The following is a 25,271-nucleotide window of genomic DNA, read 5'->3' as shown; positions in this document are numbered from 1 at the left end:
CAGCATTGAGAATAAATCTGGGCAGTAAACAATGGAAACTGATGTTAGGGTATGGATCAGAAACCCCAAGATTTATTGTAAAGTCAGACTAGACCCCAACAATTTGCTATTTTGGCATTAATGTGAGAAGATTTTCACTCCAGCCACAATTGTAATGACACACTGGGAAGCTTTTAATGTAAACAAACTTTATTTAACAATACAGTTTAACTATAACAAATGAATTAGCTTAACCTTTCACATTTGAACAATATTTAAACATGACAAGGAACAATTCTTAATTACTAGCCTATCCCTATAAATTCCAATTCAAACAATACTCCTCTTACAGAATTAAACCCCTATTCAAAATCAGCTAGCAACACACAGGCTTATGTGCTTGTACTTAGGTTGCCAAACTAAAGCTCCCAGATAACCTCCAGAGAGAAAGACAGAGAGAAAGACACATGTTCCTTCTTTCAGAACCAGACAGGATCTGCTTATTTAAAAAATGGAGAAACTGTGTTTCCTACTTCAAGCTTAGCTCCTCCCATTAAGCTCATGACTCTGTTAATCAACCTAATCAAACCTCTACTCTGAAAACCCCAGGGGAAAACCAAGTAAACACAAATGCATTAACTGTGTTTAGACAGACGCACCATTAACTAAAATAAGTTATTATCCTGCAGTCTCAGCATGGACTTGCTTGATTCTTTCCCCAGACAAATCAATTCCTTGCAACAAAACATTGCTTCTTACAAGAAACTTGATATAAATATATTTCTAAAAGGCACAGTTTCATTACAGAAAACAAAAACACAACAATATTGTTTGGAACCAGGTGAGAAACTCCGTTATATTATGAAGTTAAACATAGGAACTAAAAGCAGGAGTAGGCCATGTAGCCCTTCGAGCCTGCTCCACCATCTATTTTGATCATCAAATTTAATACCCTGATCCCCTCCCTTCCTCCCATATCCCTGGATCCCTTTAGCCCCAGGAGCTATATTTGATTTCTTCTTGAAATCAGGCAGTGTTTTGGCCTCAACTACTTTCTGTAGGTAGTGAATTCCACACATTCACCACCCTGTGGGTGAAGAAATTTCTCCTCACCTCAGTTTGAGGTGAGTTGTGCCACAATGGCCTGGTATTATAATCCTCTGATGTTTGGTTCTGTTAAAGCAGAACAGGCATGATGTGGGGATGCCGGCATTGGTCTGGGGTGGACACAGTAAGAAGTCTCACAACACCAAGTTAAACTCCAACAGGTTTATTTGGTATCAGGAGCGTTCAGAGCGCTGCTTCTTCATCAGCTAATCAGTCACCTGATAAAGGAGCAGTGTTCCAAAAGCTCGTGATACCAAATAAACCTGTTGGACTTTAACCTGTGTTGCAAAACAAACAGGCACAAGTGAAATATGTTTCTTTAACACAGCCAAACAGGGAATACAATATGACATGCAATGTTGTTTGTGCAGTCACCTAGGTAAAAGCGAAGATCTTTCTGTTACCAGTGTTGGGGGCCAGATCAGACACTCCAAGGTATATTGTGAAGTTAGCCTAGATACCATAGAATCCCTACAGTGCAGAAGGAGGCCACTGGGCCCATCGAGTCTGCACTGACCATGATCCCACCTAGGTCCTACCCCCATATCCCTACATATTTACCCGCTAATCCCTCTAACCTATGTATCTCAGGACACTAAGGGGCAATTTTTTAGCATGGCCAATCAACCTCACCCATGCATCTTTGGACTGTGGGAGGAAATCGGAGCTCCCGGAGGAAACCCACGCAGACACAGGGAGAATGAGCAAACCACACAGACAGTGACCCGAGGCTGGGAATTGGACCCAGTTCCCTGGAGCTGTGAAGCAGCAGTGCTAACCACTGTACTCCTGTGCCACCCTTTATATGATTTTGGCATTTGTGTGAGTATAAGGTGTTTCACTCCAGGTGTGATTCTATTTACCCACAGGAAGCTTTTATTCAAACAAACTTTATTTAAGAACACAATTAGAATGTGAATTAGCATAATTTTTGTCAATTAAAATACTTAAACATGATAAAGTATAATTCTTTACAGCTATCTATTACTATAGTTCCAATTTAAGCAATATCCCCATAGACATAAGTCCTACTTCAGAACCAATTAGCACCAAAACCAGATATGCCCACATGGATGCTAGATTTCCAGGCTTTTAATCCCAAAGGCACTTGCCTCCCATACAGCAGTCTCCAGTCTTCAGAGAGAGGAAGAGCTACTTTTGTCTAACAATCATAAGCAGCAACTGAACTGGGTTTTGCTCTGTGAGCCTAGCCCTGGCCAGTCAATGACTTTTTCTGTAAAACACTAAATCAAGCCCCATTCTAAGTACCCCAATAGAAAATACTAAAATAACAGAACAGCATTAGCCCAGATTAAAACAAACATTTAAGCAATTAGGATCAATTATGCTGCTGCAGGAACAACATGAGCTGCCGGATACAGACAAAGCAGCACCAATAAAAGATGATCCAAATACATTTTGTAAAGGCAATGTATTGTCACAATATTTACAACACAGCCTACAATGACACAGCTATAATTGGCCCCACAAATCACTTTTACAATAAACTTATTTTGTGAAATAGTTTTAATTCTGAACCACACCATAACAGCTTTAAAATTATCTGTAAATGTTTATATAAGGATAAAAAGAGTTGCAAAATGTAATTATGAACATAATATAGTTGAGGAACTTTTTCCTGTATCCAGTACTTAAAAGTAATTGTTACAACAGCTCAGTACAATATAATTTCCAGTTTCTGAAAAAGAGTCTTCAATTACCATATTAACTTGTCCCTTCTCTACATAAAACATGTGCACTTTTTAAAGCATCTTTAACTTGTAAAATGACAGCTTAACACCTCAGTACCTGGCTGCACTCCAGTTTCCCAGGGCAGCTACTGAACAAGGCTTTTTTCCTTAAAATTCACCAATAATTATGTATTTACAATCCAAAAAAAAATGGAATACCTGGCATAACCACAGTTTAAGATAGAAAGCATAGGTACCTAACATCCTACTGTCACACATTATCAGCTTATTCTTGAAAGCTTTTGTTTACTTGCTAGCATATTAATGGCAATGTCAGCTAGTTTTTAGGTGCCTCCTTTATTCACTCCTCCTAACTCCAGGTGAGTTCCTTCATCGATATTTGTTGTCACGTACTTTAATGCTAATTTATAAAGTCCATTTTCGAACTCCGCACACAGATAGTGATCACGTACAAAGTCAGACTCAAACACTGAGAATTGTCCCATATTTTTCCTGTAGAATAGGATGTTGCTTTTCCTACTATCTATTATCTCTTCTTCTGAGGTATTCAGCTCCTGTTTTTAAAAAGAAAACATCAAATGTGTCACGGTATATCCAGGAAAGCTCACTCTAAGTCCATGTGACAACATTGCCTTTAAGAAACTTGGGATCTTATCAATTGGGCCAGTGGGCTGACAAATGGCAGACGGAGTTTAATTTAGACAAATGCAAGGTGATGCATTTTGGTAAACTGAACCAGGGCAGGACTTACTCAGTTAATGGTAGGGCGTTGGGGAGAGTTACAGAACAAAGAGATCTCGGGGTTCAGATTCATAGCTCCTTGAAAGTGGAGTCACAGGTGGACAGAGTGGTGAAGGTGGCATTCAGCATGCTTGGTTTCATCGGTCAGAACATTGAATACAGGGGTTGGAATGTCTTGTAGAAGTTGTACAAGACATTGGTAAGGCCACACTTGGAATACTGTATGCAATTCTGGTCACTCTATTGTAGAAAGGATATTATTAAACTAGAAAGAGTGCAGAAAAGAGTAATTAGAATGCTACTGGGACTCAATGGTTTAAGTTATAAGGAAAGGATGGAAAGACTGGGACTTTTTTCTCTGAAACGTAGGAGGCTGAGGGGTGACCTAGAGGTCTATAAAATAATGAGGGGCACAGATAAGGTAGATAGTCAATAGCTTTTCCCAAAGGTAGGGAAGTCTAAAACTAGAGGGCATAGGTTTAAGGTGAGAGGGGAGAGATACAAAAGTGTCTAGAACACAGAACACCACAGCGCAGAACAGGCCCTTCGGCCCACGATGTTGCGCCGACCAGTTAAAAAACAATGACCCACTAACCTAAACCAATCCCTTTTCATCCAAAAACCTATCCACGGATCTCTTAAACGCCCCCAAACTAGGCGCATTTACAACTGCAGCAGGCAGGGCATTCCAATCCCTCACCACCCTCTGGGTAAAGAACCTACCCCTGACATCCGTCCTATAACTACCCCCCCTTAATTTAAAGCCATGCCCCCTCATGCTAGCTTTCTCCATCCGAGGAAAAAGGCTATCACTGTCCACCCTATCTAAACCTCTAATCATCTTATATGTTTCAATAAGATCCCCTCTTAACCGCCTTCTTTCTAGCGAAAACAACACCAAATCCCTCAGTCTCTCCTCATAGGACCTCCCCTCCATACCAGGCAACATCCTGGTAAACCTCCTCTGCACCCTCTCCAATGCCTCCACATCCTTCCTGTAATGTGGGGACCAGAACTGCACACAGTACTCTAAGTGCGGCCGCACCAGAGTTGTGTACAATTAGAGGGGCAATTTTTTTTACACAGAGGGTGGTGAGTGTCTGGAACAAGCTGCCAGAGGTGGTAGTAGAGGCGGGTACACTTTTGTCCTTTAAAAATAGTTACATGGGTAAGTTGGATATGAAGGGACATGGGCCAAATGCGGGCAATTGGGATTAGCTTAGGGTTTTAAAAAAGGGCAGCATGGACAGGTTGGGCCAAAGGGCCTGTTTCCATGCTGTAAACCTCTATGACTCTAAACTAAATAGCATAGACAGGCGAATAACCAGGGAATGCAGATACAGGAATCGTTAAATATAGTGATGTAAGTTGGTAAGACCAAAAGCTGTACTGTGGTCTATTTCTAGAGGAAGAGAATACAAAAGAAGCGAGATAATGTTCTATTTTTACACTACCCTGGTTCAAGCACACTTGGAGGACAGTGTACACAGTTCTGATCTCTGTACGAGGGAAGGTATATTGAAACATTGAGTTACAAAGACCTTATCAGAACTGAAAGGTGCCACTATCAGAAAAGGTTGAACAGGCTGGGGCTCTTTTCTATTGAGAAGGCAAAGCAGAGACCTGATAATGGTCGTTGACATGATGACTCATAGAATCATAGAACCCTACAGTGCAGAAAGAGACCACCTGGTCCATCGAGCCTGCACTGACCACAATCCTACCCAGGCTCCACTCCATATCCCGACATATTTTACCCACTAATCCCTCTAACCCACACATCTCAGGACACTAAGGGGCAATTTTAACATGGCCAATCAACCTAACCCACACGTCTTTGAAGTGGTTCAAATGGACAGAGGTGCATGTTTTCTTCACCTGTGTGTGTATATGCTCAGAATTAGTGACCACAAATACAATATGGTCAGTAATAGGCCAAATAAAGAACTTAGGGGAATTCACAGGTGCAGCAGTTTGGTAATATAGTGGGTTACAACACTGGATGAGTAATCTAGAGGCCATGACAGATGTTCTGGAGACATTGGTTCAAATCTCATCGTGGCAGCTGAAATTAAATGCTAATCTCTGTAAACACGACCATGAAACAATCGATTACGATAAAAATCCATCTAGTTCACTAAGGAAATGGGGTGGCACGGTGGCACAGTTGTTAGCACTGCTACCTCACAGTGCCAGCATTCAATTCCCAGTTTGGGTCATGTTCTCCCCATGTCTGCATGTCCTCCGGGTCCAAAGGTGTGCAGGTGAGGTGGATTGGCGTTGCTAAATTGCTCTTTAGTATCAGGGGGACTAGCCAGGGTAAAATACCTGGGGTTATGGGGATTGGGCCTGGGTTATGGTGGCACAGTGGTTAACACTGCTGCCTCACAGCACCAGGGATCTGGGTTCAATTCCAGCCTTGGGTCACTATCTGTGTGGAGTTTGCACATTCTCCCCGTGTCTGCATGACTTTCCTCTGGGTGCTTCAGTTTCCTCCCACGTTCCAAAGATGCACGGGTTAGGTTGATTGGCTGTGCTAAATTGACCCGAGTGTCGGGGGATTCGCAGGGGTTACGAGAATAGGGCCTGGGTGAGATTGTTATCAGTGCAGACTCGATGCACTATAGGATTATGTGATTCAGAAAAGTTGAATAGGAATAAAACCTGACAGACCACACAGCAACACTCTAGGCACTGGATATGACAATGGTACAACCTCCCCCGTCATCCCAGCAAAGTCATCGTAACAATCATCTGGTTGCTTATGTCACAATGGGGAAAGTAGTCCTACAGACAACAATCCTGCAGCCCCCTTCCTGGTGGCACTTACACCAAATGGACTGCTGCAGTTTGAGAGGGTAGCCCACCTTCACTTTCTCACCAGGAATGCTCACAACCCATGAAAAAATTCAAAGAAATGTTGGCAAGGACGAGGAGATGGAGCTCATTGCCACACGGAGTGGGAATCTTCATGTCCTCATCACTCTCTGTCTCTGACTCAGAGGCGAGAGTCCCAGCACTGAGCTATTCCCGACCCAAGGCACATTCAGAGTCATTGTGGCACCTCTAACCTACACAAAGGCAGGTTGGATCTGAGGCTTTCTGTATGGCCTGGTGACTCTCTGGTAATAGTGAGTGGGAGAAGGGGAAACAAGTTCCATCCCTCACAGTGAGTAACAGAAGATCAAGCATTGAGGGCACTGGTGGAGGTTTGATTTCATGACTTTTGGATTGCACCTACCTGAAACTCAATTCTTGGGGACTGGCTGCATGACATTTGATACGTCTTTGAGTTGTGTTGTACCACAAAGGAAACTGGAAACGAAGGCTTCCGAAAATTACAACTATTATGGCATTCCACTTCCTCGTAGCTAATTAATTCAAATTTGATACCTGCAAAATGATCAAAAACAAAGCGAAAAATATCAATTCCGAATCATGAGTGATGGTTCTGTAACTGAGATTGCAGGAAACATACGGACGTACAAAAATATGAAGCTGGCTAGCCAAATTTGAGAAGGTTGCTTATCTAAAGTTCTTTTGGATAGAAGTGTAAAATACATTGTGCCAAAATACTGGGTTAGGCCCCAACAAGATTTGTGACCCATCCCAGGTGCTTCACTTTAGGGAGGAAGTCAAAGTCTTGTTGAAAGAAGATTTGCTGGAATGGTTCCAGGAATGAATGGCCTCAATCCGTCTTGTTCCTTCCTGGTGAGTTGGGTTATGTTGAAACCTCTGAGCTAATGTGGAGAGACTGGATTCCTCCTTAGAGTAGGGAGCTTAGGGCAGCATGGTGGCATGCAGTGGTTAGCACTGCTGCCTCACAGCGTCAGGGACCCAGGTTCGATTCCCGGCTTAGGTCACTGTCTGTGCAGAGTTTGCCTGTTTTCCCTCGTGTCTGCGTGCATTTCCTCTAATGGTCCAAACGATGTGCTGGGTTAGGTGCTAAATTCCCCCTCAGTGTACGCGAACAGGCCAGAGTGTGGCAGCTAGGGGATTTTCACAGTAACTTCATTGCAATGTTAATGTAAGCCTACTTGTGACTAATAAATAAACTTTAAGCTACTAGATTCAATACAGGTGTTCAGAATTATGAGCAGTTTCGACTAAGAAGATAGGGCAAAATAGTTTATAATCAGCACGGATTGGTCAATTAAACCCAAAAGTGATTGAGTGCATTCTGAAGAATGGAAAATTGTTAAACATAATACTGAAACTTTTTAAAAACTCGCTTCCATCACTCTGCATTGTAACAGATTATGCAGCAGTTCCTCCTCCACACACAAACACAACCGCCTAGAAGATGGAGATGGATTAAGATGTGGCTGGGTTGTGATTCCTCTGATGATTGTCTTCCCGTACTTTTGACTGATGCTCAGGTGCTATTTGAGTGAAGTGTTGGTTAACGGCCACAGAGCCAGAGTTAAGGCCGAGCCTCAGGGTGTCGAGAGGTTTTCTTAGGGTCATATCTATGACTCTGACTGCGGTCTAACAGATCAAATCCCTGCCCTTGGCTGTAGTGCTCACCACTGTTCCCCATATGTTGCAGTTAGCCACTAAGCCAGAAGGTCTACACAGGCAAGCTGCCGTAAGTGTATCCCAAGCAGGAGTTTATTTCATTCTAGCCCAGCTGGTTGGTGACATCAGATGCCTTTTTACATCCCTCCCTGACTTACCTTCTTCTTTCTATCTTCAATGATTTGGCTTCAAAATGGCCAACAGCCTATTCCTCTCCCCAAAAAGCCCATCCTGTTCCCTCCTGGTGAGTTAGGTTATAATAACCGCAGCCCCCCCCACCCCCATCCACTTCAAATGTTCGAGGGAACCGGGATTGGAGAATTGAGGCAAGTGTTTCGGAGCAACGAATAGTAAATTGTCAAGAAAAATGCAATCCAATCGGTTCAATCACTTACCGTTCAATGCATTGGGCCTCAACGCTAATGACAAAAAAAAACTCAGATTAGTGACAGAATTGAGAAATCAGCAGATAACATCTGAGTGCTCACATGACCCCTCCTTTTTACTGTAATTAACTAATCTTTTTTTTTACGATGGGGGGGGGCAGACTGGGTGGGGCGGAAGAACAGAAGGAGTTGGAAACTCAGGTGCACAAGTCATTGTAAACACCTCATTACAAACAGGTTAGTCAAGAACGTAATGGATTCTTTGGTTTTACAGCAGGTGTTTCGCAACAGCAAACTCACGGTTTTTAAAATTTGCTCATGGGATTTGAATGTCGCTGGCTAAGCATCGGTGGAGCTTTCTTAACCATAGTGTCGGCACGCGGGGACCAGGACAGGTTGTTGGTGAACCAGACACCTAAAAACTTGAAGCTTTCGACCCTTTCCACTTTATCCCCGTTGACGTATTTGGATTTTTCAATCACCCGTCCCCACTAAGTACACACCAAGCCCCTTAAAAATAACAATATAACCTTAACTAGGACTTGAGATTGGATAACATGAAATTAATATTCCAGTTTTAAATTTGCCAACGCAAATAAATACCTTCGGCCTTTTGTTTCTCATTTAAGTCTCGAAATTCGGCTGTTTTGTTATCTGTGAATACCAACAATTTATGAAGCCGATCCCGCAAAAACACGAGTTCCTTGCACGAAAATTCGAGACAATCTTTCTCGAAACCTAAATGAAAAGAAACCATTTCACAGACTGGGAACAATGCCAAGTACAGACATTTCCAGAGCCACAAGTTCCACAGAATTGGAAACAGGAATTCCCTGCTAGGATCGGAGCCTCCGTCACAGACACAGGAGTACCATCAGCACCAGGTCTCCCCCCTCCGCAGCATCCCCACCACTCCATCAACTCATCCTCTTCACCTCCGAAAACCACCCCAGCTCAGGAAGGGAGCTCACCACCACCTTTACAAAGGGCCATTTGGGGATGAGCAATGATTCCGGGATGAAAGGGTTTTAAAATTAAAGTTTACTCATTAGTGTCACAAGTAGGCTTATATTAACACTGCAATGAAGTTACTGTATCTAATGAAGAGAGATTAAACAGTTTGGGCTTGTATTTGCTGGAGTTTAGAAGCATGAGAGGGGATCGTGTGGGGCGGCACGGAGGTATAGTGGCAGGCACGGCCAATCCATCTAACAAGCCCATGTCTGGACCATGGGAGGAAACCAGAGCACCTGGAGGAAACCCACGTAGACACAGGGAGAACATGCAAAATCTGACCCAAGCCAGGAATTGAACCCAGGTCCCTGGTGCTGTGAGGCAGCAGTGCTAACCACTGCACCACCTTAAGAATTAAAGGTTAATCTCCAAGTAAGAAACACTTGGGAACTATTACGTTTTTTTTCAAAACTCTTTGAACATTATAGTTATGGATAATAAAAAGTCTGAGATTGAAAGGAAATATTGGATAATGAAGAGTGTGTTAGCTTTCTGACTAGGCAATGGGAAGGCTGGAGTGTGCAATGCTGGTGGGCCAATGGAGGCTGAGGCGACTGGAGTCAAGATGTTACGTAATCAAATCTACTGAGGGAGTGCCACACTGTCAGAGGGTCAGTACTGAGGGAGTGCCGCACTGTCAGAGGGTCAGTACTGAGGGAGTGCCGCACTGTCAGAGGGTCAGTACTGAGGGAGTGCCGCACTGTCAGAGGGTCAGTACTGAGGGAGTGCTGCACTGTCAGAGGGTCAGTGCTGAGGGAGTGCTGCACTGTCAGAGGGTCAGTACTGAGGGAGTGCCGCACTGTCAGAGGGTCAGTACTGAGGGAGTGCCGCACTGTCAGAGGGTCAGTACTGAGGGAGTGCCGCACTGTCAGAGGGTCAGTACTGAGGGAGTGCTGCACTGTCAGAGGGTCAGTGCTGAGGGAGTGCCGCACTGTCAGAGGGTCAGTGCTGAGGGAGTGCCGCACTGTCAGAGGGTCAGTGCTGAGGGAGTGCCGCACTGTCAGAGGGTCAATGCTAAGGGAGTGCCGCACTGTCAGAGGGTCAGTACTGAGGGAGTGCTGCACTGTCAGAGGTCAGTGCTGAGGGAGTGCCGCACTGTCAGAGAGTCAGTACTGAGGGAGTGCCGCACTGTCAGAGGGTCAGTACTGAGGGAGTGCCGCACTGTCAGAGGGTCAGTACTGAGGGAGTGCCGCACTGTCAGAGGGTCAGTGCTGAGGGAGTGCTGCACTGTCAGAGGGTCAGTGCTGAGGGAGTGCCGCACTGTCAGAGGGTCAGTACTGAGAGAGTGCCGCACTGTCAGAGGGTCAGTACTGAGGGAGTGCTGCACTGTCAGAGGGTCAGTGCTGAGGGAGTGCTGCACTGTCAGAGGGTCAGTACTGAGAGAGTGCCACACTGTCAGAGGGTGGCACAGTGTTCTGGAATGGCTTCCTTCTGCACTGTAGGGATTCTATGGAAGAAAGCAGGAGACCTGGTCATTATCACACATCTGTGGGATCTTACTGTGCACACATTTGGTTGCTGTGTCTCTGACATTATCGTAGCAACTGCATTTCATTGGGGCTTGTAACATCCTGAGGACAGGACACGCGGTTTAGTTACAGATTGTGGGTGTGAGACTTCCTTGAACGTATTTACACAAATAATGCAAAGCAATCGACAACTGTGTTAAAATATCAGCGAGGAACTTTATATTGAATTGTTATGGCGAGGATTGAAGTCCAATTAAAGGCTGGAACTGAGAATCTACAGCCCTGAGATGTTGAATATTTGAAATTTTTCACATCTTACCTTCTGGAATTTCTTTGCATTTCAGCACAAGTCATGAAAGAGAAAAGGAAGAACTTATTGAAATGCTGATGGCGGCAACAAGTCAGTCTGAATCTCTCTCACAATTTACTGCATTGTAAAATCACACCATTAAATCAAATTAAAAATATCCACCAATAAAATAAACACCAATAAAAAATCCAACAATAAAATAAACACCAATAAAATATCCGACAATAAAATAAAGTTGCCAGTTAAGGCTTAAAGGGGGAAATTTTCCTGTTCAGGCTGCCATGGGAATCGCACTGGGTGGGGTTGGGGTGGTGGGGGGGGAAATGGGGGAGGGGTGGGGGTTAGGGGGAGGGGGGAGAGGTGGGGGGAGTAGGGGTGGGGTGGGTGGATGGGGTGGGGGGTTGAAGGGGTGGGAATGTGTAGTGGGGGTGGGGGGGGGAGTGAGGGTGGGGTTGGGGGGTGGGGGTGAGTGGGGATGGGGTGAGGGGTTGGGGTGGTTGGGGGGTGGGGGGGTGTAGGGGGGGGAGTGGGGATGGGGTGAGGGGTTGGGGTGGTTGGGGGGGTGGGGGGGTGTGGGGGGGAGTGGGGATGGGGTGGGGGGTTGGGGTGGTTGGGGGTGGGTGGGGGAGTGGGGTGGTGTTGGGGTGTGGGAGGGGGTGGGGGCTGCAAACATGCAAAGGTCCATTAACCTCGGGGGGGATTTTCGGGTTTTGGGGGGAGCGTGGTTGGGAATCCTCACCCAATGGGTCTAACTCTTACCTTGTAATTAGAAGGAAATGTACAAAACAGCTTCATCTGGAGAATAAAACATAAAAAACCAAGGGTCGAAAACCTCACTACAGTCCTGAGGGAGTGCCGCACTGTCAGAGGGTCAGTGCTGAGGGAGTGCCGCACTGTCAGAGGGTCAGTGCTGAGGGAGTGCCACACTGTCAGAGGGTCAGTACTGAGGGAGTGCCGCACTGTCAGAGAGTCAGTACTGAGGGAGTGCCGCACTGTCAGAGGGTCAGTACTGAGGGAGTGCCGCACTGTCAGAGGGTCAGTACTGAGGGAGTGCCGCACTGTCAGAGGGTCAGTACTGAGGGAGTGCTGCACTGTCAGAGAGTCAGTACTGAGGGAGTGCTGCACTGTCAGAGGGTCAGTGCTGAGGGAGTGCCGCACTGTCAGAGGGTCAGTACTGAGGGAGTGCCGCACTGTCAGAGGGTCAGTACTGAGGGAGTGCCGCACTGTCAGAGGGTCAGTACTGAGGGAGTGCCGCACTGTCAGAGGGTCAGTACTGAGGGAGTGCCGCACTGTCAGAGGGTCAGTACTGAGGGAGTGCCGCACTGTCAGAGGGTCAGTGCTGAGGGAGTGCAGCACTGTCAGAGGGTCAGTGCTGAGGGAGTGCCGCACTGTCAGAGGGTCAATACTGAGGGAGTGCCGCACTGTCAGAGGGTCAGTGCTGAGGGAGTGCCGCACTGTCAGAGGGTCAATACTGAGGGAGTGCCGCACTGTCAGAGGGTCAGTGCTGAGGGAGTGCCGCACTGTCAGAGGGTCAGTACTGAGGGAGTGCCGCACTGTCAGAGGGTCAGTACTGAGGGAGTGCCGCACTGTCAGAGAGTCAGTACTGACGGAGTGCCGCACTGTCGGAGGGTCAGTGCTGAGGGAGTGCCGCACTGTCAGAGGGTCAGTGCTGAGGGAGTGCTGCACTGTCAGAGGCTTAAATTCAAACTAAAAAGCAGTGCTCTCCCTCTCTCCCTGTTGTTTTGAACATTCTGCTGGTTAGCTGAAAATAAGATCTTATGTTCCTGACGGGTGAGAATCTGCTGTTTTTGGGGGCTCGACCAGAGTTTCTCTGGTGTTTTGGGAAGTTGTCTTGTCTCCAAGTTGTTTGGGTGAAACCAGAGGTCTGCAGACTTGAACCAAAGGACTCAGTTTCCACTATCACATGGGCAGTAAACTTTGTTATATTGAAGCTGTTTAAAGGGTTTTGTCTATGGTAAGGGTTTGATTAGAACACATTAGATATCTTTGTTAAGGGTTATGCATTTTTGTGGTTGTTTTGTTTAACATTTATAATCGAGAAACAAAATAAGTTATTCCTCATTTTCTTACTGTACGTGTTAAATATATTCTTAAGTAAACTTTATTTGATAAAGGCTCCCTGGTGGATCACTTGAATCATACCTGAAGTGAAACCACTCATGCTTATCCTAGCCAAATTCAAGGTGCTAAACTTACGATCGAGACAGTCTCCATAAAACACATCAGAGTGTCTAACCTGAACCATAACATCATGATGACCATCAAGTCCCAGGGTGGGACTCAAACCCAGAGCTTTTGGCTCAGAAAAGGAATGCTATTCCAATATGCCATAGGACCTCCTTAACACATGTACCCAGAGATATTTGTGGAATTAATAGAGCATCATTTCTAGGATTACAATGAAAGTTGCACATATCGATTTTCAGAAGGCATTTGATATGGTGCCATGTGAGAGGCCTTATTATTAATGGAATGTGATATTAAGAACTAACACTGAATACTTCAACTAAATTGTGAAGAGGATTGTTAAATTGAAATAGTTACATTGAGTTGCCTCAAATCTTTGGCATAGGAAAGAGCTGTTCGCTCCAGTTAGTTCCAGTCTCCTTCCATCTCTCATCATCTCACTCCATCACCATATGTGCATGAGTGTATATCTGTGTGTGCATCTGTGTGTGTCTGTTTGTGTGTCTGTGTGTGTTGTGCCTGTGTGTATGTCTGTGTATGTGATTGTGTGTGAGTGCCTGTGTGTGTCTGTCTGTGCATGAGTGTGTATCAATGTGTCTGTCATAAGAACATAAGAACTAGGAGCAGGAGTAGGCCATCTAGCCCTTCGAGCCTGCCCCGCCATTCAATAAGATCATGGCTGATCTGAAGTGGATCAGTTCCACTTTCCCGCTTTCTCCCCATAACCCTTAATTCCCTTGCCTACCAAAAACCTATCTACCCGTGACTTAAATACATTTAGCGAGGTAGCCTCCACCACTTCAACAGGCAGAGAATTCCAGAGATTCACCACCCTTTGAGTGAAGAAGTTCCTCCTCAATTCCGTTCTGAACTGCTTCCCCCCCCTCATTATTTTGAGACTGTGCCCTCTAGTTCTGTTTTCCCTTCTAAGCAGAAAGAATCTCTCTATCTCTACCCTATCAAGCCCCTTCATGATCTTGCAAGTCTCTATAAGATCCCCTCTCAGCCTTCTAAACTCTAACGAGTACATTTATTGTTGATTTATTTGCATGTTAATACTATAATTTCTCTTTATACAAAGAAGTGAATTAAAAATATTTTGATGAATGGCGTCGTTCTAAATGATCTGCCTTCGTTTAAATGGTAGCAGGCTGCCATTTATTTAGGGTTACTGTCCTGCTATTTCTGTTCTGAGTCAGCATTAGTGCTGACTTTGGCAATCACTGAGTAAAGAAAACTGTGGAATTACTCATCTCAAATCCATGAGCAGTGAAAGTCTGAGAGGGCAGCAATCAAAGCTCTATGGATGACTGCAAGAACTGACCAGGAAATCCTGACTCTGTTACGTAGCTTATGTGGCTTCCACTGCAAATTATTGATCGCACGCTGCTTCCGGCTTAACTAGCGTAACTGGCGTTCCCTGTGTCTGTGTGCCAGTGTATGTATCTGTGTGCATGCATGTGTGTGTATATATCTGCATGTAGCTGCACGTGTGTGCATGTGTGTGTCTCTGCGCATATTGTGTGCCTGTGTGTATGTATCTGTGTGTGTTTGTATGTATGAGACTGTGTGTGAGTGCATGTCTGTGTGTGTATGTCTGTGCATGACTGTGTATCAATGTGTCTGTGTGGCTGCATGTATGTGTGTGTATTTGTCCATGTCTGTGCATATCTGTGTGTGTGCCCCTGTGTGTATGTGTGACTCTGTGTGTGTGTCTGTGTGTGAACACATTCGTCCAGAATTCTGAGTGTGTTAGCAGAGACATCAAGTGTCACTCTGGGCGCTGGGTTTAACCAGACTCCACCCCCTGCACTGGGAAAGATCTGAGTTGGTTTATTGGTTTCATTGCCCTTCCCTAAACTCACAATGTGAATCATTCAAAACACTCACCTTCCAGCCACAAGATGCCATCCTTCAGATCCACTGGTGTCAGTTTTTGTTGCTTTTCCATCTCTTGAAAACAAAAGACAGAAGAACATTGAGAATGAAAGGACAAAAGGAATTAAATTGTTACCTTGAGTTGGAATGTCCGGGATCCCCAGGGTCAGCTCAAAGATACGCTGGGAAAACAGAAATCTCTCTCGGTAGTTTCAGGGTAAAGATTTGCGCAACAATTGCAAGAAACACTAACTTCCCCTGGACAATTGCACCACACTCGGAACCATCTAGAAATGTAGTTTAATTCTCAAATATTCCATGGTTCAGCCGGGATTACACTAATAGTTACTCAGAAAGCGTTAGAAGAATTAAACCCTTTTCTAACTTCGGAGTAACTGTTGTGAACATCCAGACCAGCCCCAATGGGATCCCCCCTCCCTCCCCCCCACCCCCCAACACCCCCCCCCCCTCCCTCCCCCCCACCCCCCCCGACCCCAGCCACGGGTCTCTCCCCAAACCCAACTCTCAGCTTCCATCAAGGGTCTCCCCTCACACCCCTGACTGCCACCATGGACCTTCCACCCTTGCCCCGATCCTCATTCCCCCCACCTTAGGACTCTCCCCACCCCTCAGCCCCCTAGGGGATTCCACCCCCAGACCCACACCTACCCCAAGCCCTCCCACCTGATCACAACCCCCTCCCCCGTACGCCCCACCCACACCTCTGTCCACGGACCCACCCCCGCCGCTGACTGCCAGCCCCCCCTCACCCCCCCCCCCACCCCACCAAACTCCCCCAGTGTCACTGAGCCCATTAAACCTACCCGCTTTATGGCAGCCCCTGCAGTGAAAAAGGGGGTCACGGTTTCTTTGGATTCCCCGGAACTGAGCTGGGCTGGAGCCTGTGCCATGGCACCCCCACCCCCCCTCCCTGCCCCCCACACACCCCCCCATTCCCCCCCACACACACACCCCTCCTCCCTGCCCCCACACCCCCCCCATCCCCACCCCCCCCATTTCCCCCACCGGCCTCACCCCCAAACATTCCCCCTGCACCTTCCCCCCCCCGATGTAAACGACACGGTGCCTTGTCATTCTGTGCCTGCACAATCACAGTTACTGCACCATATAAAGTCATTTCAGAAATTAGTTTTCCCCATTTCAATGATGGGACAAGATCTTTCGCAAATCCCAGAGTTTGCTCAGCTGCTCCTGGCTTCTGCGCCTGACCTTGTTCCCGTTTGGACTTTACTCTCCTTTATCTCTCAGTGAATGGTGGGCGTGCCTCCGCTCACCTAACGGGCACTGAGGTTTGACAAGTCGTTCTTCATTCGCGCTGATCAAAGGATGCAGACTTGAATTCACATTGTGTGTTTCACAGAGTTCTTCCCAGCCTATGTGTGTAACCAGTGCTGCAATCAAGATCCCAGTAAAAAGTCTGACAACACCAGGTTTTAGTCCAACCGATTTATTTGATAATAGACTCACAAGCTTTCCGGGTTAGTCCCTTCGTCAGGTGAATGGAGAGTTCTGGCCTCAGACAGAGCATATAAAGCTCAGACTGTTCAGAGATTACTGATTAGAATTCTAATCTCTGAACTGTCTGTGCTTTATATGCTCTGTCTGAGGCCAGAACTCTCCATTCACCTGACGAAGACGGAAACCTCGAAAGTTTGTGAGTCTATTATCAAATAAATCGGTTGGACTAAAACCTGGTGTTGTCAGACTTTTTACTGTGTTTACGCCAGTCCAACGCCGGCATACCCACATCATGATCAAGATCCCACACAGGGCAATGTGATAATGACCAGATGAACTGCTTGAGGGATAATGATTGAGTGGGACACCAGGGAGAACACTGCCACCACCCCCCTCCCACTCCCCACCCTGCTCTTCTTCAAAAATACCATGAGATATTTTACATCACTCCAGAGAACATCCAAAAATGCACTTTCAACAGTTCAGCAGTGCCTCAACTCGCTTGGTGAGTTACTGCAGTGCGTCTTGTAGATGGTTCACACCGCTGCCACCGTGCATCAGTGGTGGAGGGAAGGAATGTTTGTGAATGTGGTGCCAATCAAAGGGGGTTGTTATGTCCTGGATGGTGTTGAGCTTCTTGAGTTTGTTGAGGCCGCACTCATCCAGGCAAGTGGAGAATATTCCATCACACTCCCAACTTGTGCCTTGTAGATGGTGGACAGGCTTTGGGAAGCCAGGAGCTAAGTTGCTCATCACTGAATTCCCAATCTCTGATCGTTCTGGTTGTTACAATATTTATACGGCTCGTCCAGATCAGTGTCTGGTCAATGATAACCCCTAGGATGTTGGTAGCGGTGGATTCAGGGATGATAATGCCATTGAATGTCAAGGGATAATGGTATGATTCTCACTTGTTGGAGGTGGTCATTGGCTGGAACTTATACAGCACAGAAGTTACTTGCCACTTATCAGCCCAAAGCCGGATATTGTCCACTGCATGTGGACGTGGACTGCTTCAGTATCTGAGAAGTCACAAATGATGCAAACCATTGTCCAGTCACCAGTCACCTTATGATGGGAGGAAGGTCATTGATGAAGTATGATGTGGAGATGCCGGCATTGGACTGGGATGGACACAGTAAGAAGCCTCACAACACCAGGTTAAAGTCAAAAAGGTTTGTTTAGAATCACGAGCTTTCAGGGCACTGCTCCTTCATCAGGAGAGTCAGTTAAGCTGAGTATCTGTGGGCAGGTTATTGCTGAGTAACTATTGTTTGGGGGTAGTTCTGTCAATGACACTCTCCACTGGTGAACAGACAGATTGCTCAGTAATTGTCTTGATTGGAAATTTAGTCGACAGGGATATAGCGGGGTACTTTTCCACATTGCTGGGTCAGCTGGGCTAGGGCTATGGACAGTCCTGGAGCGTGATCTTTAGTCCTCCAGTGAGAATTATGTTCAGGGTGGAAATAGACATGAAAATCTTGAAACTTAAATATGTAGTAACAATTCTACTAATAGGACAGCTTCACCCCAATGAAATCTGAACAAGTGTAAACTCACCTCAGCAGATATCCAAACCCAGCTCATCTTAGTCATATGTACATTCAGTGTTGTTTATAATTGTTTTGCAAACTGAGACTTTCTTGCATTGTAATACCTCCTCTCTCCTTTTTTCTCTTTCGCAACACTTTAACCACAAAATTTACACACACGAGCCTCAGTGCGAGCACAATCATGTAGACAGATACAAAATAAAGGTGGCGGGGAAGGATTGGGTTAGAACTCCAGGAGTAACGCAGGTTAATCTGTACATTCTGCCTGACTTTCCCTCTGAGTTGAGACAATTCACATCTCTCTAACCTGTGCTTAACCCTCTCTCCACCCACACTGTATGTACCTGTAAAGATTTGATTACCTGTAAAGACTTGCATTCCAACCATTGTTTCGTAAATTGAGTTTGTGTCTATGTATGCCTTGTTTTGTGAACACAACTCCTCACTCATCTGAAGAAGGAGCGACACTCTGAAAGCTCGTGCTACCGAATAAACCTGTTGGACTCTAACCTGGTGTTGTGAGACTCCTCATTGTGCCCACACCAGTCTAACGCTGGTATCTCCACATCATGCAAGAACGATCAGAGATTTTGGGACCCTCTGGGTTACCATTCCATTCTCAGAATTTTCACTGTTGTCTCTGTAAGGTGCTGGGCTTGATGTTTAAACATTTGAGTGATTTATAAGTAGAATCTTGTCAAATTTGACAGTAGCCGGCAAGTTGATGCCTCATCCGTGCAAATGTTTATTTTGCACATTCCTCTCACCCGCCTCATCATCTGACACTATCAGAATATTCCTCTGCCGCTCATGTCTTTCTCCAGCTTCTCCAGAAATATATCAAGGATACTAACTCCAATGATTCCCTGTGGGAGTGAGTTCCACAATCTAACCACTCTCTGGGTAACAAAACTCCTCCCGAATTTTTGATTGACTTTGTTAGTGACTATTGTATATTTATGATTTCTTATTTTGATCTCCCCCACAGATTGAAACATATTTTCTGTGTTGATTCTATCAAACCCTTTGGGAATTTTAAAGGTCTCTATTAGGTTTCCCCTCTCCTCTCCGGGGTAAAGAGCCTGTCCAGTCCCTACCTGGATCACATCTCTGTTCTGTTTTGTGCTCCCCCTCCAACCTCAGCATAGTAGCAGCTAGAGTAGACCACCCAGCCTCTCGAGCCCGCATCACCATTCATCACCTTTTGTAACCTCAGCCCCACCTTCTCACCTTCTCCCCATAACCTATCACCCCCTTGCTTACCCACCTGTGCCTTAAATATATTCAAAGACTCTGCTTTCACCACCTTTTCAAGAAGAGTCCAAAGATGTGCGGATTAGGTGGATTGGCCATGCTAAATTGACCCCAGTGTCAAGGGGTTAGCAGGGGAAATATGTGGGGTTACGGGAATAGGGGCTGGGTGGGATTGTCGTTGGCACAGACTCGATGGGACAAATGGCCTCCTCCTGCACTGTAGGGATTCTCTGAAGAGACTCACAACCCTCTTGTGAGAAAAACAATTCTCCTCATCTCTGTCTCAAATGACCGACACTTAATTTTTAGAGGACTCCCTTGTTCTAGCTTCTCCCACAAGAGGAAACATCCTCTCACACCCACCTTGTCCAGGATTTTACTGTTTCAATCAAGTCATAAGAGCTTAAGTCACCTTTTACTCTTCTAACCTCCAGTAGATACAAGCTTAGCCTGATCAACCCACCCAGGTACTGGTCTTGTAAATGTTTTCTGAACTGCTTCTGATGTAGTTACATCCTTCCTTAGATAAGGACACTAATACTGTACACATGGTGGTCCCAGTGTATTCTTTCTGGACTATGGAGAGATAGTCCACGCATGGTCTGAACAAGGTTCTGCACAAGTTTAACTGTCTCCCACTCTCAGTCTTATCAACCTAGAAATGAAACTTCAGACTATTTCTTTGAGAAGAGTCACCTACCTCAATCTGATGTCTATTCTTCCAACAAACTGCAAAGGTGCAGACAGGCACAGCAGTTACAATATCTGCCTGCTTCGAGTTGTGGTTGAATGCTTTTATAAACCAGCACTGTACGCTGACTCACTTCCTTCCCTGACGTCTCCTATAGTCACTCTTTCCCATGCAGATTTCTATTTTTGTGTTAATTCTCAGGCTGTGGGTATCGCTGGCTCGCTCATTCCTACTTACCCTTGAAAAGATAAACCACCCTTTTGAATGGCAGTGGCCCACGTTGTGCAGATACGCCCACAACACTGCGGCGCTGAGCCCAAAATAACATCGGATATTTGAAATTAAAGAATTGGGCACTTGAAATTAAACTCCAGCCAGTTCCAGCAAATAACCTGCAGAAAATCAGATCTGGCCAAAGTTCAGATCTGCAGAAGTCAGACAGGCTGCCAGGGAATGTTTGAATCAGCCCTATTAACAACCCATCAAATGATCGTTGCTCCTATCGAGCGTGGGTGTATTATCTGTAGCCCAGATGGGGCCAGAATCCATAGCACCTGGCAGGGGCCAGGGTCGAGGGTGTGAGTGTATGTGTCTGTGTCTGTGTGTGTGGGGGGGGGGGGGGGGGAGTTAGGGGGGAGTGCTCAGGTGCCCTGTCAACAAAGCATCAACTGGACCATTGAGACAAACCACCACCACCCCCCAACCCCCACAACTCCACACTCCCATTGGCAGAAGGCTAAGGGCAGGTGGAACTAGCGTGAGGCCACAGAGGGATAAAATAGGCATTCCGGACACCCAGAGAGCGAAAACTCAAGACCGGAGACGACCAAGACCGGACGAGACCAGAGGAGGAAGGAAGGAAGAAATGGCCAGCAAGAATCACCTTCGCGAAGAGGAACCGGATCTGTAGCTTACCAAACCATCTTTAGGCAAATCCTGGGCGTTTCTTGTATAGACAGTGGGTAGTTTATGGTTGAAGTATAGTTAATAAAGTTTGTTGTGTTATATTATCTGTGTTGTACTTTGTTCTTCTCATAAACAAAGGCATCTGGGTGAAACTTTGATGAAGGAGCTGGTTGGAGTACCCTGAATTGGACAGACACAGCAGTGCTGTAAGGGGGGCAGTTCCCGGATCCTGACCCAGCTGCAGTGGAGTTTGATGTTAAAGGCCTCGTCGGACTTTCAACTCTGGAAATCCCCAACTGAGGTCAACGGACCTTTCCATGACCAGTGTCCCCACCCACCTACCATTCCTGTGGTGGCTGGACTGGAACATTCCACACTTGATTTCTGTTTTCTTGTATAGACATCCACTGCCCTACAAACCTCCCTCCCCCCTCCCCACAACTCTCCCCACGCTCATTACTCATGTGTGGAAATAGAGATGCTCCCCTACAAACCTACACCCCCCTCCCCCAACCCGATGCATACACCCACCCCTCATGTGTAAAGTAGAGACATTCCCTTACAAACCCCTGACACACACACACTCACCCCTCACACATACACATCCCCAACACACACCCCCCTCCCACCCACCCACCACAATTCTGCCCCCTGCAGAGGGAGCAATCTACCCACCGCAGGACGGCCAATTAGCCGGGGTTACCAGGCCCCAGCCTGGCACTGGGCGCAGTCACCGAAGGCAAAGTGCTGAAAATTCCACAGGCCTCCCCCAGCCCCAGTGCCAATGTCATAGATCCCTACAGTACAGAAAGAGGCCCTTCGGCCCATCGTGTCTGCACCGAACACAATCCCACCCAGGCCCTACCCCCACATATTATACCCACTAATCCCTCTAACCTACGCATCCCTGGGCACTAAGGGGCAATTTCTTAGCCTGGCCAATCAACCTAGCCCGCACATCTTTGGACTGAGAGAGGAAACCGGAGCACCCGGAGGAAACCCAGGCAGACACGGGGAGAATGTGCAAACTCCACACAGACAGTGACCTGAGCCAGGAATCGAACCCAGGACCCTGGAGCTATGAAGCAGCAGTGCTAACCCACTGTGCTACCGAGATACGGCAACAATTTCCGAGGGAGAGAGCGATGTGGAGTGTGTGGGTGCTCAGGTGGACACTGTCGCTGTGCTACGTGGTTATATTCACGCCAGACAATGTCGACTGCATCATTATATAAACATCGCCACCTCTCCCCCACCCCCACCCCCTTCCACTCCCCACCTTCCGCCCCCTCTCCTCCCCTTCACCCCCTCCCCACCCCACCCCCTCCACACCCCTTCCCCCTCACCCAGCTCCCTCCCCATCCCCCACCCCTTCCCCACCCCCCCCACACCACCTCTGTGTCAGTTTCACACTGGCTGCTGTTAATATCATTTTTGTGAAAATAGGAAGGTTTTTGAACAGTTCCTCCTTCCTTCTCCAGCCCGCTGTCACCCATCTCCTTCCCCCAGCACCATTCCATCACTCCCCCCCCAGCATAACCTGCAACCTCTCCACCATTACCCTTTGTTCCCAAACCTTTACAATGATGTCCAGATCAATGTGTCAGTTCTCGACCTCCCTGAAAAACCTCACTCCCTTTCCTCATTCAGCTCCTCACCCTTGGGGTCCTTGTCTGTCTCCATTCTCACCAACTGCCCAGCCCCTTCTACTGTTACCAATGCACCCTTTACCCTCCCGCCCACCGCTCCCTCACTCCTACACTCACCATCCCTCCTTCCGTCACCATCCTCAGTTCATTCCCCAGGGGGCAGACATTGACTTCACAAGACCTTCCTTTGAATCTTCACCCAGACTTTCCCCTTCCTCCACAATTCTCCCTCCCCCATCACCCCTGCATCCTTCCTCACTCCAACCTCTTCCTCTCTGCCATTAGCCTCCTTCCTTTCCTCTCCAGACGCCTTCATATCGCCAATCTCCCTAGCCCACTTCCAGCTTCATCCTCCCTGCGCCCTCATTCCCACCCTCCCAACTTCACCTCACACTCCCAGCAACCCACCCTCTCAAACCCACACCTAAACTCCCCCAAGCCCTACAACCTTTGTCGCACCCTTACTCGCACTTAGCAAAGACCTCAAGTTCTGCCACTGGAGAGGGTGCAGAGGAGATCCACCAGGATGCTGCCTGGACTGGAGCTGTGAACTACCAGCCATGGGGGGGGTACCAGCTGGAAGTCATGCCCGAAATTCATCGTATTATAGAATCTGGGTTCCGTGGTGTAATGGTGAGCATGCTGGACTCTGAATCCAGCAATGTGAGTTCAAATCTTGGTGGGACATTTACGGATGGCATGGGGGCGCAGTGGTTAGTGCTGCTGCCTCACAGTGCCAGGGACCCAGGTTCAATTCGCACTTGGGCCACTGTCTGTGCAGAGTCTGCACATTCTCCCTGTGTCTGCATGGGTTTCCTCCGGGTACTCCGGTTTCCTACCGCAGTCCAAAAGACGTGCTGGTTAGGTGGAATGGCCATGATAAATTCTTCCTCAGTGTATCCAAAAGGTGCCGGAGTGTGGCGACTGGGAGATTTTCCCCGTAACTTCATTGCTACAACACTATATTGTGTTAATATAAGCCTACTCATGACACTAATAAATAAACTTAAAAAAAACTACAGTGCAGGATGAGGCCATTTGGCCTTTGAGACTGCACCGACAAGAATCCTACCTGTAATCGTTGTATTTACCCTGCTAATGCCCCTGACACTAAAGGGTAATTTGGGATGGGCAATCTGCCTAACCTGCACATCTTTGGACTGTGGGAGAAAACCACAGCACCCGGAGGAAACCCATGCAGACACAGGGGGAATGTGCAAACTCCACACAGACTGTGACCCAAGCTGGGAATCGAACCCGGGTCCCTGGGTGCTGTGGGTCAGCAGTGTAATCACTGTGCCACCCCACCCCAGTGTAAAACCGATTTCCACCCCCCCCCCTCCGCCCCCCAGTTCCCACCAGACCCCTGAACCCAGCAGCTGGTGCTGGGGAAACTCTGCCCAGTCAATAAGAGTGGATCATGTTTCCTGTTGAATGTTGTAACAGCAGGAGGCCCGTGAGTGACAGCCTGGCCATAGCCCAAGGTGAATTAGCTCAATGGCATCGGAATGTTCTCACAGCTGGATTACGAAAGGAGTCGAGAAAACCGAAAAACGCTGAAAATCCGAATCTTGGTGGGAAATTCTAGAGAAACGCCAACAGATTCATAGACCTGTCGGATTCCACATCGACAAGAGAGGCCATTCTGCCCATCACACCTGTGCCAGCTCTTTAGAAAGAGCTTTTCAATTAGTCCCACTCCCATCTCAGTCCAACTATTTCCCCCCCCTTCTCTGCAATATTTTCCCCTTCAAGCTTTTCTCTAATTTCCACTTGAATCAGTTTCCATTGCCCTTTCAGGTGGCGCGTCCCAGCTCACAACAGCCCCTGCCCCCCAGATTAGCTCATTAACTCAATCCTTTCTAAACTACAAGAACTAACCTCTCTCCACCCACAGATCCTGGCGATTGGCCTGGTCCTCTCCTGAGGCTGCTTCTACACCCCATCACATCATTCCCTGTCCTCCAATTGGCTCTAGCCTCCCTCTCTCCAACTCCTCTGCACTTTCCCACCCCACCCCAGTCGCAGCTCGGCAGAAACATAGACAGGAGCAGGATAGGGTGGTGCCATTAATGAGTCATCACCAACATTACAAATCTAGGTCCAGGAACCTTCTTAGCACCCAATCCTCCCATGAATGGCCTGACTGCCATCTGCTGGAGACCTGTGGAATGCGCTGTAAGAAGTCTTACGACACTAGGTTGAAGTCCAAAAGGTTTATTGGGTAGCAAAAGCCACGAGCTTTTGGAGCGCTGCTCCTTCATCAGGTGAGTGGGAGTGGTGTTCACAAACAGGGCATATAAAGACACAAACTCAATTTACAAAATAATGGTTGGAATGCGAGTCTTTTCTGGTAATCAAGTCTTAAGGGTACAGACAATGTTGAGTGGAGAGAGGGTTAAGCACAGGTTAAA

The 25,271-nt window shown here is 47.0% G+C and overlaps 1 protein-coding gene across 1 annotated transcript; it reads right to left on the bottom strand.

Moving 5' to 3' along the window:
• Nucleotides 1-218: 218 nt before the first annotated feature.
• Nucleotides 219-24,762, bottom strand: LOC145359938 (uncharacterized). Its single transcript, XM_080214816.1, has 7 exons — nucleotides 24,739-24,762; nucleotides 15,335-15,397; nucleotides 11,246-11,257; nucleotides 9,047-9,181; nucleotides 8,453-8,476; nucleotides 6,781-6,932; nucleotides 219-3,352 (listed from the first exon to the last, which is right to left on the bottom strand). Exons 2-7 carry the CDS (start codon nucleotides 15,393-15,395, stop codon nucleotides 3,122-3,124), a joined length of 615 nt encoding a protein of 204 aa, XP_080070942.1. The 5' UTR covers nucleotides 15,396-15,397; nucleotides 24,739-24,762; the 3' UTR covers nucleotides 219-3,121.
• Between the last annotated feature and the right edge of the window lie 509 nt (nucleotides 24,763-25,271).

This window comes from Carcharhinus amblyrhynchos, chromosome 29 (assembly GCF_965287045.1).
Source record: "Carcharhinus amblyrhynchos chromosome 29, sCarAmb.v2.hapA, whole genome shotgun sequence".
Lineage (NCBI taxonomy): Eukaryota > Metazoa > Chordata > Chondrichthyes > Carcharhiniformes > Carcharhinidae > Carcharhinus > Carcharhinus amblyrhynchos.
This window is presented reverse-complemented; position numbering and strand designations above follow the sequence as displayed.

Coding starts and splice junctions, on each gene's coding strand:
- LOC145359938 (XM_080214816.1), bottom strand. CDS start 15,395: ATGGAAAAGCAACAAAAACTGACACCAGTGGATCTGAAGGATGGCATC. Junction 8,477..9,046: donor TGAGAAACAAAAGGCCGAAG/GTATTTATTTGC, acceptor TTTTGTCATTAG/CGTTGAGGCCCAATGCATTG. Junction 3,353..6,780: donor CCCCAAGAATTGAGTTTCAG/GTAGGTGCAATC, acceptor TTTTAAAAACAG/GAGCTGAATACCTCAGAAGA.